Raw genomic sequence first — 14,468 nt, 5'->3', positions numbered from 1 at the left:
GAAAAGAAAGCATATTCTATATGTGCTTGACCTCAGAGATTAACCTTTATACTTTATGCAGCTTCTTTAGGTTTTCAGGTTCTGGAGTCTTGGGAAAGTTGGATAAAGGGTTTAGAAAAAGAAGAAGATTGGTATTAGGGAAAGCTTCTTTAAAGGTTTCTAAAGCTCCTTGCTTTAATAAATTCTAGCTTTTAGTCATTTTAGAAAGAGAATCTTGCAGGGAAGCATTTTTTTTATTTTAAATTTTCAGTACTAGGAATTGAATCCAGGGGCACTTTACCACTGGATACATTCCCTAGCCCTTTTTTGTTTTGAGACAGGGTCTCACTAACCTGCTGAGGTTGGCTTGAACTTGCAATCTTCCTGCCTCAGCCTCCTGAGTTGCTGGGATATAGGTGTGTGCCACTGTACCTGGTCAACAGGGAAGCAATTTTAGTCTACAGATCATCTACCAGCTTTAGTGTATCAGTGAAATAAACTTCCCATTCTAATTGTTCAGTACATTTGATTTCTAATTTAGATTGAAAAAAAAGAATGATTTGCTAAAAACCTGTAATCATTAGAAGGGTTAATCCATTGTGATAAAAAAACGTGCACATTCAGCTCTACATTTTTTAGCATAAGCTGGCATTTATGAAGGCAGTCAGAAGTTTTAGGATTTTGACTACATATAACTAATAAAAGTTCTCTCAAATAAGGACAGGAAATCAATGTTTTAAGGACAGGAAATGAATTTTGAGTTTCAGTGTGCTGCTTGTGTCACTCCCAGAGTGTGACCAGGAAGACCTTGGCTACCCTTTTCTGGATCTCAGATAGCCCTGAACATCACATTTATCAGGGTGCCTGAGGTGCTGAGAGAAGTCCCATATTGCGCCCCTTTCAGATGAGTCAGAAATGTTCCTCTAACCTGGGCACAAAGTATTATTTGGTAACAAGCCCTACAAAACCACTACTCATAATGGACAATGTGGAAATACTTCTGGAAAGTCTCCAAAAACTTCTCTAAGAGCCCTAGAAGAAAAAAATTGTCTTGAATTCAGAGTGAATGTTTAATTCATCCTCATTTGAATAATAGAGTTAACCATGTTGGTTTAACTGAAAGCAGCCAATATCCAAATAGCAACTACATGAATGGCCACCAGATGTCACTATGGGGTTAAAGTATTTCAGATAAAACAAAATAGCCAGAAAAAAAGAGAAAACCAAAATTGAATTCAAGAGTCCCCCCCGGCAGATATGATAGCAAATTTGAGGGGGTCCCCTCACAATATACTCAAATATACTACTATTTTAAAAATTTTACTAGGGACTGAACTCAGAGGTACATCTCCAGGCAGTCTGTCTATCTATCCATTCCATCTAATTATTGTTGTTGGGGATATTGAACCCAAGGGCACTCAACCCCTGAGACACTTCAATAGCCATTTTTTTTTAATAAATTTTTTTGAGAAAGGGTTCTGCTAAGTTGTGGAGGCTGGCTTTGAACTTATCCTCCTGCCACAGCCTCCCCAAATTGCTGGGATTACAGGTATGTTCCACAGCACTTGGCTATCATACCAAATTTGAAGGTATTCCTTTTCCAAATTTGAGGGCATTCCCATGACAACTCACCTGTTTTACAGACTGCTAATTCTGCCACAGATGTCCAGAGCAGCTATTTCCAGGTGAGCCCATAATGAAGGGACTCCACAAAGCCTGAATGTGATAGCTACAAGGTCTGGGTGTTCAATTCCAGGGCCTCTGAATGGTCAAACAGGAGGTACTTACCTTGAATGGATGAGAGTGATGCTATGGTGGCAATGTACTCAGCCCTGTGGGGATAATGTCCCCTTCTGCTCCTTTGAAGACTGGATCCTGTTGCTGCCATCAAAAAATATTAAACCAAAATTGAGACCACAGGATCTCTGGAATAAAAGAGTTCACTGAGCTGCAACAGATGTCAGCCTGGAAAAGGATGAGGTCTTGACAAGTTTATACAACTACCAGCATCAAGGCTGACAGTAGTTAGAAAAAGGTCCATAAGACATAGGGCTAAAGTACTTTTCTAACAAAAATTTGGGGAAGGAAACCATAAATTGAACCTACATTGACTATAGATATGAGAGGCACTATAATAGGGCAGGTGAAGTGTTAGAAAGGTAGGCAGTCCCAACTGTAGCTTCTGGATTGGTTCGGATATTTACCCTAGTCTGAAAAGTTGATATGTAGGGCTGGAGTTTGTGGCTCAGTGGTAGAGTGCTTGCCTAGCATGTGTGAGGTACTGGGTTTCATTCTCACTATTGCATATAAATAAATACATAAAATAAAAGTTTATCAACATCTAAATTTTTTTTTTAAAGTTGATATGTAAACAAGGTTTGATGGTCCTGGTGGTTCAAAGTGATGGGATCTAAGTATTCAACATATTATCAGGAATGTGAACTATTTTTTGTTGTTTTTTTCCCCTGCAAATTGTTAACTGATTAACATTCCTCATCTTTTCCTTCATCTTCTAGCCCTCATAATTGGACGTTTCAGCATTTTATCAGCAGTGACATTATGAAAGCTATGATGTCACTAGCTAACAGAATTTCAACACCAATATAATCTTGTGGGACCACTATCACATACATGCTATCTGTTATTGACTAAAATGTCATGTGGTGAAACAGTATTTAATTTGGGTTGAAATAAGGATTTCTCCAAATCCACTTTCCTATTAGTATTTTAGGTGTAAAATAATACATATTTACCACATGTGTTGAAACAAAAAGTTCAGTGAACAACTTGAATTTGGTACCTTCTAGTCAAGGAAAAAATCTATTAATGCAGGGTACAAAATCTTTAATATACATGCAACAAGTATAGTACATCAAGGCAACAAAATACACATGGAAATATTAACATATAGTTCAGCATTCTTTTGGGGGGAGGGGTTGTTAAAAATAAACACTACCACTCAAATTAAAGGTTAAGACATACATTGTTTCTTCATGCAAACATTTACAAACTACCTCTAGTGTGAAATGAACTGTGTAAAAACCTGAATTTCACAATAGCCAATGAATTTTATTCCAAGAGCTCCAAGAAAGGAGGAAAAGTCCTGATCCTCAGATGTCATGTTTAAATCTGCACTTAGCAGCAGGTTAAGATACACAAATTACTGTTTCCAGTAGACAAAAATCTGAAAAGTATACCAATTATGGAATCTTGAATTTCCTTCTACATTTTAAAAATGAATGGAAAAAAATAACAATATTTTTTAATTACTGAAGGATCCTATGTGTCAGCTGAAAGTGGACCATGAATTATAAAGCATTTAAATATTCTGAGAATTCTTAGGAAAGCTGCTCAAGGCTAGCCTAAAATTCCCAAAGTTCCCTCCTCATTCATTTCTTTACTCCATCCTCCCAAGATATCAAATGTCTTTATTTTGTATCTTCCTTCCTTCCCTCATGCTTGTTAAAAACTGCTTTGGATACTTCACTCTTGTCAAGGGTATACAGAATTAAGAATAGATTAAAGGTACCATGTCTCAAGAATATTTGCATTTCTACAAATATTAAAGCCTTAAGGTAAAGTAATAAAGCTCTGAGTATGTCCTGGCACACTTAAGATAGCTTATTATAAGGGCTTCCAGGTCTCCTTTGTCCCTGAAATGACATTGTTTGGACTGTCTCACATACAAGACTGACCTTATTTTATATTCCAAATTATGAAACTAAGCTCTAAATATTGCAGAGAACCATCAGACTCCTACATTTCTAATACAAAGAATGAACAGGTAATTCACTTCTTAAAAAATTGTTTTAGGAAGAACATTTTTCCTATATGTCAAAGCTACTATGTTTGAATGTAATGTTTTAGTAATAAACAAAAATACCATATGACATTCCAGATAAATATTGTGGCCTTTTCATGTAAACAATGTATAAAATTTCTTTGGCACAGCTAATCATGTTTTCCTTATTTCTTACTATAGAAAATATGTTTCATATATTTTCACTTTCAATATGGTGGAAATTTAAGGGACAAATGTAGCTGTTTTAAAAATTGCAAAAGATTTAAAATATGGACTATAAAAAAACTAATTTACCTGTAGAAGTGTAGGGACCTTTTAAATATTAACATCATTTTATAAATGAGATTATGACATGATGCTAGAGTTCATAAAACACGCATGACACAATTCATTGTTACATGTAAGGGAGGAAAAAATAGCACTGTATGTCAGACATTTATTTATTATTAAGTATGGTGCTTATTCTAGTGATCCTTGTTTAAAAGCTTCTCAATCTTTAGCTGAACTTAAAATCATTCCTGATGTAACATTTTCTAGCATTCCTTCTATATTTGAAACATTTCCAACTTTTCAGACATACCTGATCACATTTAAAAACTGACAACCGTTAATGAAAATCCTGGGGAAACAACAAGAAGAAATTTATTCATTTTCTCTCTGTATAATATACTTTACCTATGACCCATACAAAGAAAATCAGTGATTGCCCCAAAAGGCACATTCCTACAAAATTTATAAAATGTTAAATGGAATGTTTAATTAGTACCAAATGATAAATGTTGAAGAAAAAAAATGACAGGCTAGGGAATAGCTCAGTGTTGAGCACTTCTTTAGCTTGTTCAGGGCCCAGGGTTCAATCCCCAGCATAACCAACAAAACAAAACAAAACGAAACCACCCAAAACCAAAAAAAACTGAAAAACCACTGTGAACTGCAATCTAGAACACTGCCCTAATATTAAACATATGGCATTTAAATGTTAGAAATTAGTGGAAAACTGAATTTAGTTGTCTTATTTTGAAAATTTGACCACTGAGTGAAAGAAAATATTTAGCTTAAGTCTCTGGAATAAAGCCTTGATCTCAGTCTCTGATCACTAAGATATATGTAAAGAAATATATAAAAATCAGTTGAATATTAATTATGTACAATTTGAATGAATCATTAATTTGGAGAATCTTCAAAAGTTTTTTAAAGCCTGTTCAATTTTAAACTTTCTCAATGACAAATATAAGTTTTTTTAAAATGAAAAAATGTCAGGACCATTATTTTTCCCCTTATAAGTTTACATGGAGTACTGAACTCTCTAAGCAGAATTCCAGACATGTACCAGAACAATATAAAATTTCAAATGTCTCCCCAGCAATTGAACTTACATAAACTGAACATTTACAATATAGAAACTTTCAACTTTCACATAAGTTTTTCAGGATGGAGTTAGGCCTGGACTTGTCATCTCCGTTGTAGGACTTGCAAGGTAGTCATTAGATTTTAGACTTGTTAGAGACTTGTAACTTGCCACTGATGTAAGAGACCCACAGAGACCAAGTAATGAGGGAGTATCTTCTTTACCTGAAAGTCAGGATAAAATAACAATTAATAGCCTTTGAGAATGAAATCAATAAATTTAGCATGTGGTGCATAAATATAACCCAGTGACTTGGGAAGCTGAGGCAGAGCATCCCAAGTTAAGACAGCCTCAGCAGTCTGGCAAAACCCATCTCAAAATAAAAAATCAACAGGATTGGGGATGCAGCTCAGTGGTAAAATGCCCCTGGGTTCAATATCCAGTTCTGTACTAAAATATTACACAAGATTTTGTTTCTTGTAAAACTAGATATGAAAGTTTGAAATAACATGCTTTAGAACAAAAAATTAAAAGTTTACCTTTTTATGAGGACATGTTTGTGTTCAGTTGGTTAGTAAAGGATAATAAAAACCTAAACAAATAAAATAAGTACCTATTCCAGAGGAATACTGGGAAACCCATACTTAGGTTAAGTAATGCATTAGAACCAGGTTGGTCCTGGTGAGACTGGACTATACCAACTTACAAGAAAGGTTTGATTTTAGAGACTGCGTTCATGTATTGAACATTTACTTAGTATCTACTATTTGCATCAGGAACTCTCCTAAATGCTGGACTTTGATGAAACTCTGAAGGAAGAATGGCACATCTGTTTCTGTGGCTGAGGTAAAACTTCCTATAGCTGAGTAAGTTTCAACGCACACTGCCCAGACACTAGCTGTAAGTGGCTCTGGCTTAGGGTTGTGAAAGGCTAAAGACTTTGAAAATTAGCAGGTTTCCAAAGATGGAAAACTTGGATTTCACTCATGTCATTATGGAAATGTAAGCTGAGCTGGATATCAGATGGTTTTGAATATTATGTATTATTTCAACCAGCCTTTGAAGATTTCCCATAGTCCTTTTGTACTTAACTCTACCTTATCACACTGTGTGGCAAGTGGGGGTTCGTTTTTTTTCTCTCTCTCTCTCCCTCTCTCTCTCTCTCTCTCTCTCTCTCTCTCTCTCTCTCTCTCATTAGATGATAAACTCTTTGAGAAAGGACATGGATTCTGTTTTATTGATTATTGTACTCCCAGTACCTAGTACACAATAGGTCATTAAATAACTATACAATTAATAAAGAATGATTATATGGAATTGCACTGGAACTCAAGATAGGACCTATGTCCTTTTCAGCTTTGCAACCTTGGGCAAGGCATCTTCTCTGAGCCTGTTCTTTCCTTTGCAAAGTGGGAACAGATACGAAAAAAATGACTGGTTTTGCTAACTTCACAGTTTTGCTGACCAGGAAAACATAATTACTCTTAGAAAACATATGGATGAGTAGTTGCTACATTTATATTTTAAAATGTTTATCATATTATATTATGATTAAAAGGTATAGCTCAGTGGTAGAGCACCTCTGAGTTGAATGCCTAGTACCCCACCTCCAAAAAAAAAAAAAAAAAGGAAAGAAAGAAATCTTTAGACTCAAACTGGTAGGACTTGATGACAGCAAAATGATCGGTGGAAAAAACAAGAAAGACTCAGAAGGTTTTCAGAATTGGTAGATGAATGGTGAGATTACCAACTCTAAGACAGGAGAAGAAAAAGGGGATCAATGAGGACAGGAATTGATAATGAATATGTATTCTAATTTTGAGGAATGCCTAAAGGAACGCCTTAACCTCTATCACAAATCCACAAACTGAAGAAAAGTTACGCCGTTAACATGTAAGGTCCATGTCACTTTTTATAATTGATAGTTAGAGAAACGGGAAGGCTATTACTTCATATAGTAAAATTTCAAACTGCTTGAACCAGTATATGTTGCAGTTGATTGGGCGGGGGTGGGGGGGCTCTGACACAGTTGTTTCTGCATGTGCCTATATGGACTTGGTCACAGGTAGTCAGTCATGTTGATATCAATTTAATTCAGTTACTTGTCTGACTGGAATCACAAGTGCTGAGTTTATATACAGCTTAAAATACCTTAAAAACCATAATTTGGCCTTAAAATGAAAAGTTATTTGTTTACAGGAAAGAATGAAAACGGGCAGCTAGAGATAAATTTCATATTACTAAAGCAAATACACATTAGAAAAATTATTGCAAGTCATTTTCTCATAAAATAATACAAAGCTTGTTACAAAGTAAATCTCTAAGAAAGGAAAATACCTTGCAAGTAAATGAAAAATTGTGACATGCAAAAGGATTGCTTGTCACATACCAAGCATGTAGCTAAGGCAGGAGAAATCCATCTGAATACAGAATTTGGGGTTGGGGGCAGGTTGTAGGGGAGTGGTAGAGTGCTTGCCTAGCATACACAAGGACCTGGGTTCAATTATATTATGATTAAAAGGTATAGCTCAGTAGTAGAGCACCTGGCAGGGAGGCTGGTGCCACAAAAACTGAACCATATGCAGCTGGTATGACTGATTAATGTATTGTGCAGGATCTTTTAACATTTTTCATAAAATTCCTATGGCCTATGAGGAGAAGCTGTTTAACTTCCAAAAGTATTTGGTTTAATTGAGGGGGTATGGATAAACTATAGGAAAACAGGAAAGGGCATACAGAAAACTTACTGGTAGTTTGAAATAAAAATTCCTACAATAGTATTGAAATGGTTCTTTGTTGGCACAGAGGATTATATTGTGAGGAAAGACATGGTCATTGATGATTTTGACTCCAAAAAAGGACTCAGAAGAGACTGACTCTGAACAAAGAAGTCCTGGAAATACCCTGAGCAATTGAATTTATTTTTATTTTCCCTCTTATAGATACAGAGCAACAAAATATGATTTTTTAAATCTGTGCTTAAAGTCTAAAAGAAGCAACAAATGATCAAAGAATGAAATTAAGAAAACAATTCCATTGATAACAGTATCTAAAAGAATAATATATGTAAGAATAAATTTGACCACAGAAGTGCAAGAGTTGTATACCTTTTGAAAATTATGGAATATGTTGAAAGCAATTAAATATCTAAATACATGAAAAAAGTCTCATTTTTTCTATGGATTAGAAGACAATATTGTTAAAATGGCATTAACTCTCCCAATATATATTCAATGTCACTCCCATTGAAATTTTCATTGCCTTTTTTATTCCAGAGATGACAAACTGATTCTAAAATTCGTAACAAAATGCAAAAGATCCCATATAACTTCAACAATTTTGAAAAGGAACAATACTACAGACCTCAAACATCCTAATTTCAAACTAAAAGCTAAAGTAATCAAGACAGTGTGGTATTAGCACAAGGATAGTGTGGTACTAGCAAAGACACCCAGATCGATGGAATAGAATTGAAACCCCAGAAATAAATCCATACATTTACGGTCCATAGATTTCTACAAGGGTTCTAAGACCATTCAATGAGGGAGAAAACTGTTCTTTCAACAAATGATTTTTGGGACATCTACATATTCATATGCAAAAGAACAAAGTTAGACCCTTTGCCCACAGTTTATATAAAAATTAACACAAAATAAATCAGAGACCTAAATGTAAAAGTTAAAACTGTAAAATTCCTAGAAGGAAACATAGGTATAGATATGCATGACCTGGGATTAGACAACAGTTTCTTATATACGACACCAAAGCATAAGCAATCGTAAGAAAAATTAGATAAATAGACTATACCAAAATTGTAACTCAATTCATCAATAATAAAGGATAATGCAATTTTAAAACCACCAAAGAACTTGAACAAACATTACTCCAAAGATGATATACAAATGACCAAAATGACCAGTAAGCTCATGAAAAGATGCTAAAAATCATTATTGGGGAAATGCAAATTCAAACTACAAGGAAGTCCAAATTAATGCTCATTGTGAGATGGACATCATTACCCTACAAACATGTATAACTGCACTTGTGGTGCAACTTTACATCATGTACAACCAGAGAAATGAGAAGTCGTGCTCCATTTGTGTACAATGAATTGAAATGCATTCTGCTGTCATGTATAACTAATTATAACAAATTTTTTTTTAAAAAAAGCACATAATAACAAGTGTTAAAGAGAAACTGAAACCCCTTTTGTTGACATTGGGATTGTAAATAATGCAGTTACTTTGATATATTGGTTGGCAGCTTCTCAAATGGTCAAATATATGATCCAGTTAATTCTAGCCCTAAGTATATACTCAAGAGAAATAAAAATATATGGTCACACAAAGACATATATAAATCTTCATTGCAGCATTATTCAGAATAGCCAAAAAGTAAAAACCACCAACAAGTTCAACTGATGAATAAACAAACAAATTATGGTATATTCATACTGTGTAATATCATTCTGCCACAAAAAGGAATAAAATATTGATATGTTATGACATGAATGAACCCTGAAACATGCTAAGCCAAAGAAGTCACAACTTTTAAAAGAGCTACATATTATAGGATTCTATTATATTAAAATTTCAGAATAGACAAACCAAAGACATAGAGAGTAAATTAGTAGTTGCCAGTTACAGGGGTGGGGGTAAACTGAGGGGGAATTGGAACTGGGGACTAATAGGGCTTCTTTTTTGGGTGATGATAATATTTGGGAACGAAGCAGTGGTGATGGCTGCATAACACTGTGAATGCTCTGATTACCAGTTCACTGTATACTTTAAAATGGTGATTTTTTAATTCTGCCAAACATTGTGGCATCCACATTTAATCCTAGTGATTGAGGAGGCTGAAGCAGGAGGATGGCAACTTCAAGGCCAGCCTCAGCAACTTAGCAAGACACTCGGCAACCCTGTCTCAAAATAAAAAGTAAAAGGAGCCTAGTGGTAGAGTGTCTCAGAGTTCAATCCTCAGTACTGAAAATAGGTAAGTAAATAAATAAATAGAAGGGGTAAATTTTATATTGTGTGAATTATTTTTTAAAATATATATATATTTTTAGTTGTAGGTGGCCACAATACCTTTATTTTATTTTTATGTGGTGCTGAGGACTGAACCCAATGACTTACACATGCCACCCAAGCACTCTATCATTGAGCCATAGCCCCAGCCCCCTTATTAAGTGAATTATTTTTAAATAAAAGTGGTTAAAGAAAGTCTAAAGGATCTCTTTAAATAAATACAAAAATACTAAGAGATACAGGAACATGTTTAAGTTTAATTGCTAGCAATTTTTTGGTGATATGTAAAAAATGGTTTATTCTAAGACTCAGGTCATCTTAGTTTTAATAAAATACAGTATCTTGTAGGAAATATCTGCCACATATGAGGGCTTAATAAATATTTCAGAAAACAATGATGATTTCTTATTCTAGCATTGATTATAATGCACTTTAACTTCTGAAATAGTGGAGCTGCTTTTGATTATAATATATATTAAAATATGCCTTTAGATTATAATATATATTAAAATGACCTTGATAAATATTGAGTTATGGGCTCTGAAAAGTCATAAAAAACTGTTTTTCTGCTTAAGCAAATTTTAGAATATGTAAGTTACTGTTATTTTTATTGTTGTTGGTAGTTGTGGTGGTATCAGGGATTAAGCCCAGGAGCATGTAACTACTGAGTCATATCCCCAGCCCTTTTAATTTTTTTAATATATATTTTATTTTTATTTGTAGTTGTAGTTGGACACAATAACTTTATTTATTTATTTATTTATTTATTTATTTTAAAAAATTTTTATGTGGTGCTGAGGATCAAACCCAGGGCCTTGCACGTGTAGGAAAGCGCTCTACCCCTGAGCCATAACCCCAGTGTCTTTATTTTTAATTTTAAATCAGGGTCTTGCTAAGTTGCTGAGGCTGACCTTGAACTTGCTATCCTTCTGCCTCAGCCTCCTGAGTTGCTGGCTGTATAGATGTGTGCAATCATGCCTAGCTCATAAACTGCTGTTTTAAGTACTAAGTAAAAAAAAAACTTTATTGCTTAAGACTTTTCAGGAGATATTAATAAAAGTATTAACATGAATTAAATGTGTAAAAGTGACAAAATTACTCAGCATTAAAAGAGAATAAAATCATGGCATTTTTAGGTAAATGGATAGAGTTGAAGAATATCAAGCCAATCCCAAAAAACCAAAGGTTGAAAGTTTTCTCTGATAAGTGGATGCTGATCCATAATGGGGATGGAAGGTGGGGATGGGAGGAATGGAAGAACTTTGGATAGAGCAAAGGGGACAGAGGGGTAGGAAGGGAGCATGGGGGCAGGAAAGATGGTCCAATGAGATGAACATCATTACCCTAGGTACATGTATGAAGACACGAATGGTGTGACTCTACTTTGTGTACAACAGAGAAATGAAAAATTGTATTCCATTTGTGTAGTATAAATCGAAATGCATCCTGCTGTCATAACAAATTAGAACAAATAAATAAATTTTAAAAAAAGAATACATATAACATAATTTTTCTATGTACACATATGAAAATACCTAAGTGAATCCCAAACTCATGTCCATCCACAAGAATGGAATCTTAATTAGAATAAGATATATTCCATGCTTGTATAATTTTTATCAAAATAGATTCTACTGTCATGTATAACAAAGAAAACCAATTAAAAATACTCAACAATGAAAAAAACTAATCATTTATAGTTCCACCACCAAAATTATCCCTTTAAAATCTTGATATATTAGGATACTAGTTGGGTTTTTTTGGTTTTTATTTTTTGTAAGAAGGAAAACCCATTTACTATGCTTATAACAAAGACATGTATGTTCATTCTGAAAGAATTTAATCAATGCAGTAAAGCACACAAATATTAAAGATATTATCACATAGTTTATATCCAGAATAAAATGGAAAGAATATTATAAAATTGGTATGATGTCATGATTTTCTTCTAATAAAAATTTTCAATTTATTTTGACTGGAAATCAATGTAAGAAAAAAAGAACAGTAAAAGAAATGTTAAATTTCCAATAAATATTTTTGCCTTAAGAGGGGATTAGCAAGGATGGTGGAATGTGATGGACATCATTATCCAAAATACATGTATGAAGACACGAATTGGGTGTCAACCTACTTTATATACAAAGATATGAAAAACTGTGGTATATATGTGTAATAAGAATTGTAATGCAAAAAAAGTTCATGTATAAAGACATGAATTGGTGTGAACATACTTTATATACAAAGATATGAAAAACTATGCTCTATATGTGTAATAAGAATTGTAATGCATTCTGCTGTTGTGTATTTAAAAAAATAAAATCAATAAAAGAGTTAATTTTTATAAAAGATTATTCTAATTTTAGAAAATATGAAAAATATTGTTTTACCTTCATGTTTTTTTTCAAGTACAAACATTGATTTTTGAATGATCTACTGAACTCTCAAAACTCAACAGTTAAAAGTGATCTAATTAGAGAAAATGTAAAAAACATGAGAAGGTGTTTCAATGAAGAGGACATACAGGGCAAATAAGCAGGTGAAAAGATGTTCAGGGAAATGCAAATTAAAACCATAATGAGGTAACACTCCACATGAACCAGAATAGCTATAATTAAAAAAATGTAAGAAATAATACAGAGCTATTACAGAATAGCTTAAATCAAACCCTAAATATTGGCAAGAATGTGAAGAAACTGGATCACTCATCCATTGTTGGTGGGAATGCAAAATGGTACAATCAAAATAATTTGGTTGTTTCTTCATACATCTCAGCACTGTACTCCTGGATGTTTATGACACAGAAATGAAGACTTCTGTATATACCAAAACTCAATAATCTTCATAGTAAATTTATGACCCCAAATAACCCAAATGTCTTTTAATGGGTGTTGTTTTAAACAAAATTATAGTGTATTCATGAAATGGAATATTTTGGCAATATAAAAGATGAACTATGGATACACACCACTTGGACAGATCTCAAGAGAAATATGCTGAGTGAAAAAGGTCAATCCCAATAGCAGAAGTACTACATGTCTAAACTATATGTTCAGTCTTATATATACTATATGATTTATATAATTTTATTGAACTGACTAAATTTCAGTCGTAGAGAACAGATTAGTGCTAGCCATAGATTAGGGATGGGACAGAGATGGAGTCTGGGAAGAAGGTGGGTGTGCTTACAAAAGGGCAGCACAAGGGATCTTTGTGTTGATAGAACTTTTCTGTATCTTGACTGCAGTGGTGAACACAAACCTAAGCGTGCAATGACAGCATAGAACTGCACAATATAGGAATACATGTATATTTGAATAAAATAAGTGAGTTGTATTAATTTCAATATTGTGGCTATGATGCTGTACTATAGCTTTGTAAGAAGTGAACAAGATGGTAAACTGGGTGAAAGGCACATCTAGTTCCCTTCTTTGTATTATTTCCTATAATTACTTATGAATCTAATATTATTTCAAAATAAGAAGTTAAATTTTATTTTATTTTTTCAATATCTTTGTTTTATTTATTTATTTTTCTATGTGGTGCTGAGGATCGAACCCAGTGCCTCACACATGTGAGGTGAGCATTCAACCACTGTCCTACGACCTCAGCCCAAGAATTTAAATTTTAGAATAGCAGTAGCTAGAAAAATTCCTTAAAATGTGTTAAGCACTTAGGTAAAAGTATAGAAAAGGAAGGAATGCCAAGGTAGCTTAATAATCTTGGCATTCATATTTTCATACTGATTAAATGTATCTTCAGGGTAAATTCGTAGATGTATGGTTGCTGTATTAGAAAGCAAAAGCATTTACAGGTCTGAGTTAACTCTAAACTTAGGGGGAACTAAAAAAGTATTTCTTTCAATTTGCTCAAATCTACTTTTGAGTCTCTTAAGAACAGTTTATAAATTTCACAAGATATGTGCAAAGTCTAAGTACTTTATCTTTGTTGCTATTTAAATTGTTTAAAAATTGTTTAACTTGTAGGGTTCTCTTACAGTGTGACCAGAGAATACTATTTGCAATATTTTACGTTTTGAATTTATTATTTTCTTTATGATCTAATATATGATCATTTTGTTACTATTCTATTTGTACTTAAGAAGGTATCTATATAATAATAACATATCTATATAATGTTATCTATACAATCAGGGTGTAAAGTTCCATAATATTATAAGATCTACCTTACTGATTATGTTATTTAGGTCTTTTATATCTGTGGCAGTCAGCTTTCCGTCACTATAACAAATACCTAAGATAATCAACTTTTAAAAAGAAAAGATTTATGGGGCTGGGGTTGTGGCTTAGTGGTA

At 33.5% G+C, this 14,468-nt stretch overlaps 1 protein-coding gene across 7 annotated transcripts in view; it reads right to left on the bottom strand.

Annotated features, from left to right (window-relative positions):
- Positions 1–5,207: 5,207 nt before the first annotated feature.
- Positions 5,208–14,468, bottom strand: part of Rundc3b (RUN domain containing 3B) — a 143,242-nt gene continuing 133,981 nt past the window's right edge. For all 7 annotated transcript variants that reach the window (XM_026399369.2, XM_077796692.1, XM_026399372.1 and 4 more), the window contains one exon: positions 5,208–5,353. In XM_026399369.2, the coding sequence (XP_026255154.1) occupies positions 5,208–5,353 (146 nt within the window). The remainder of the gene's footprint in view (positions 5,354–14,468) is intronic.

Source organism: Urocitellus parryii, chromosome 3 (assembly GCF_045843805.1).
Source record: "Urocitellus parryii isolate mUroPar1 chromosome 3, mUroPar1.hap1, whole genome shotgun sequence".
Lineage (NCBI taxonomy): Eukaryota > Metazoa > Chordata > Mammalia > Rodentia > Sciuridae > Urocitellus > Urocitellus parryii.
This window is presented reverse-complemented; position numbering and strand designations above follow the sequence as displayed.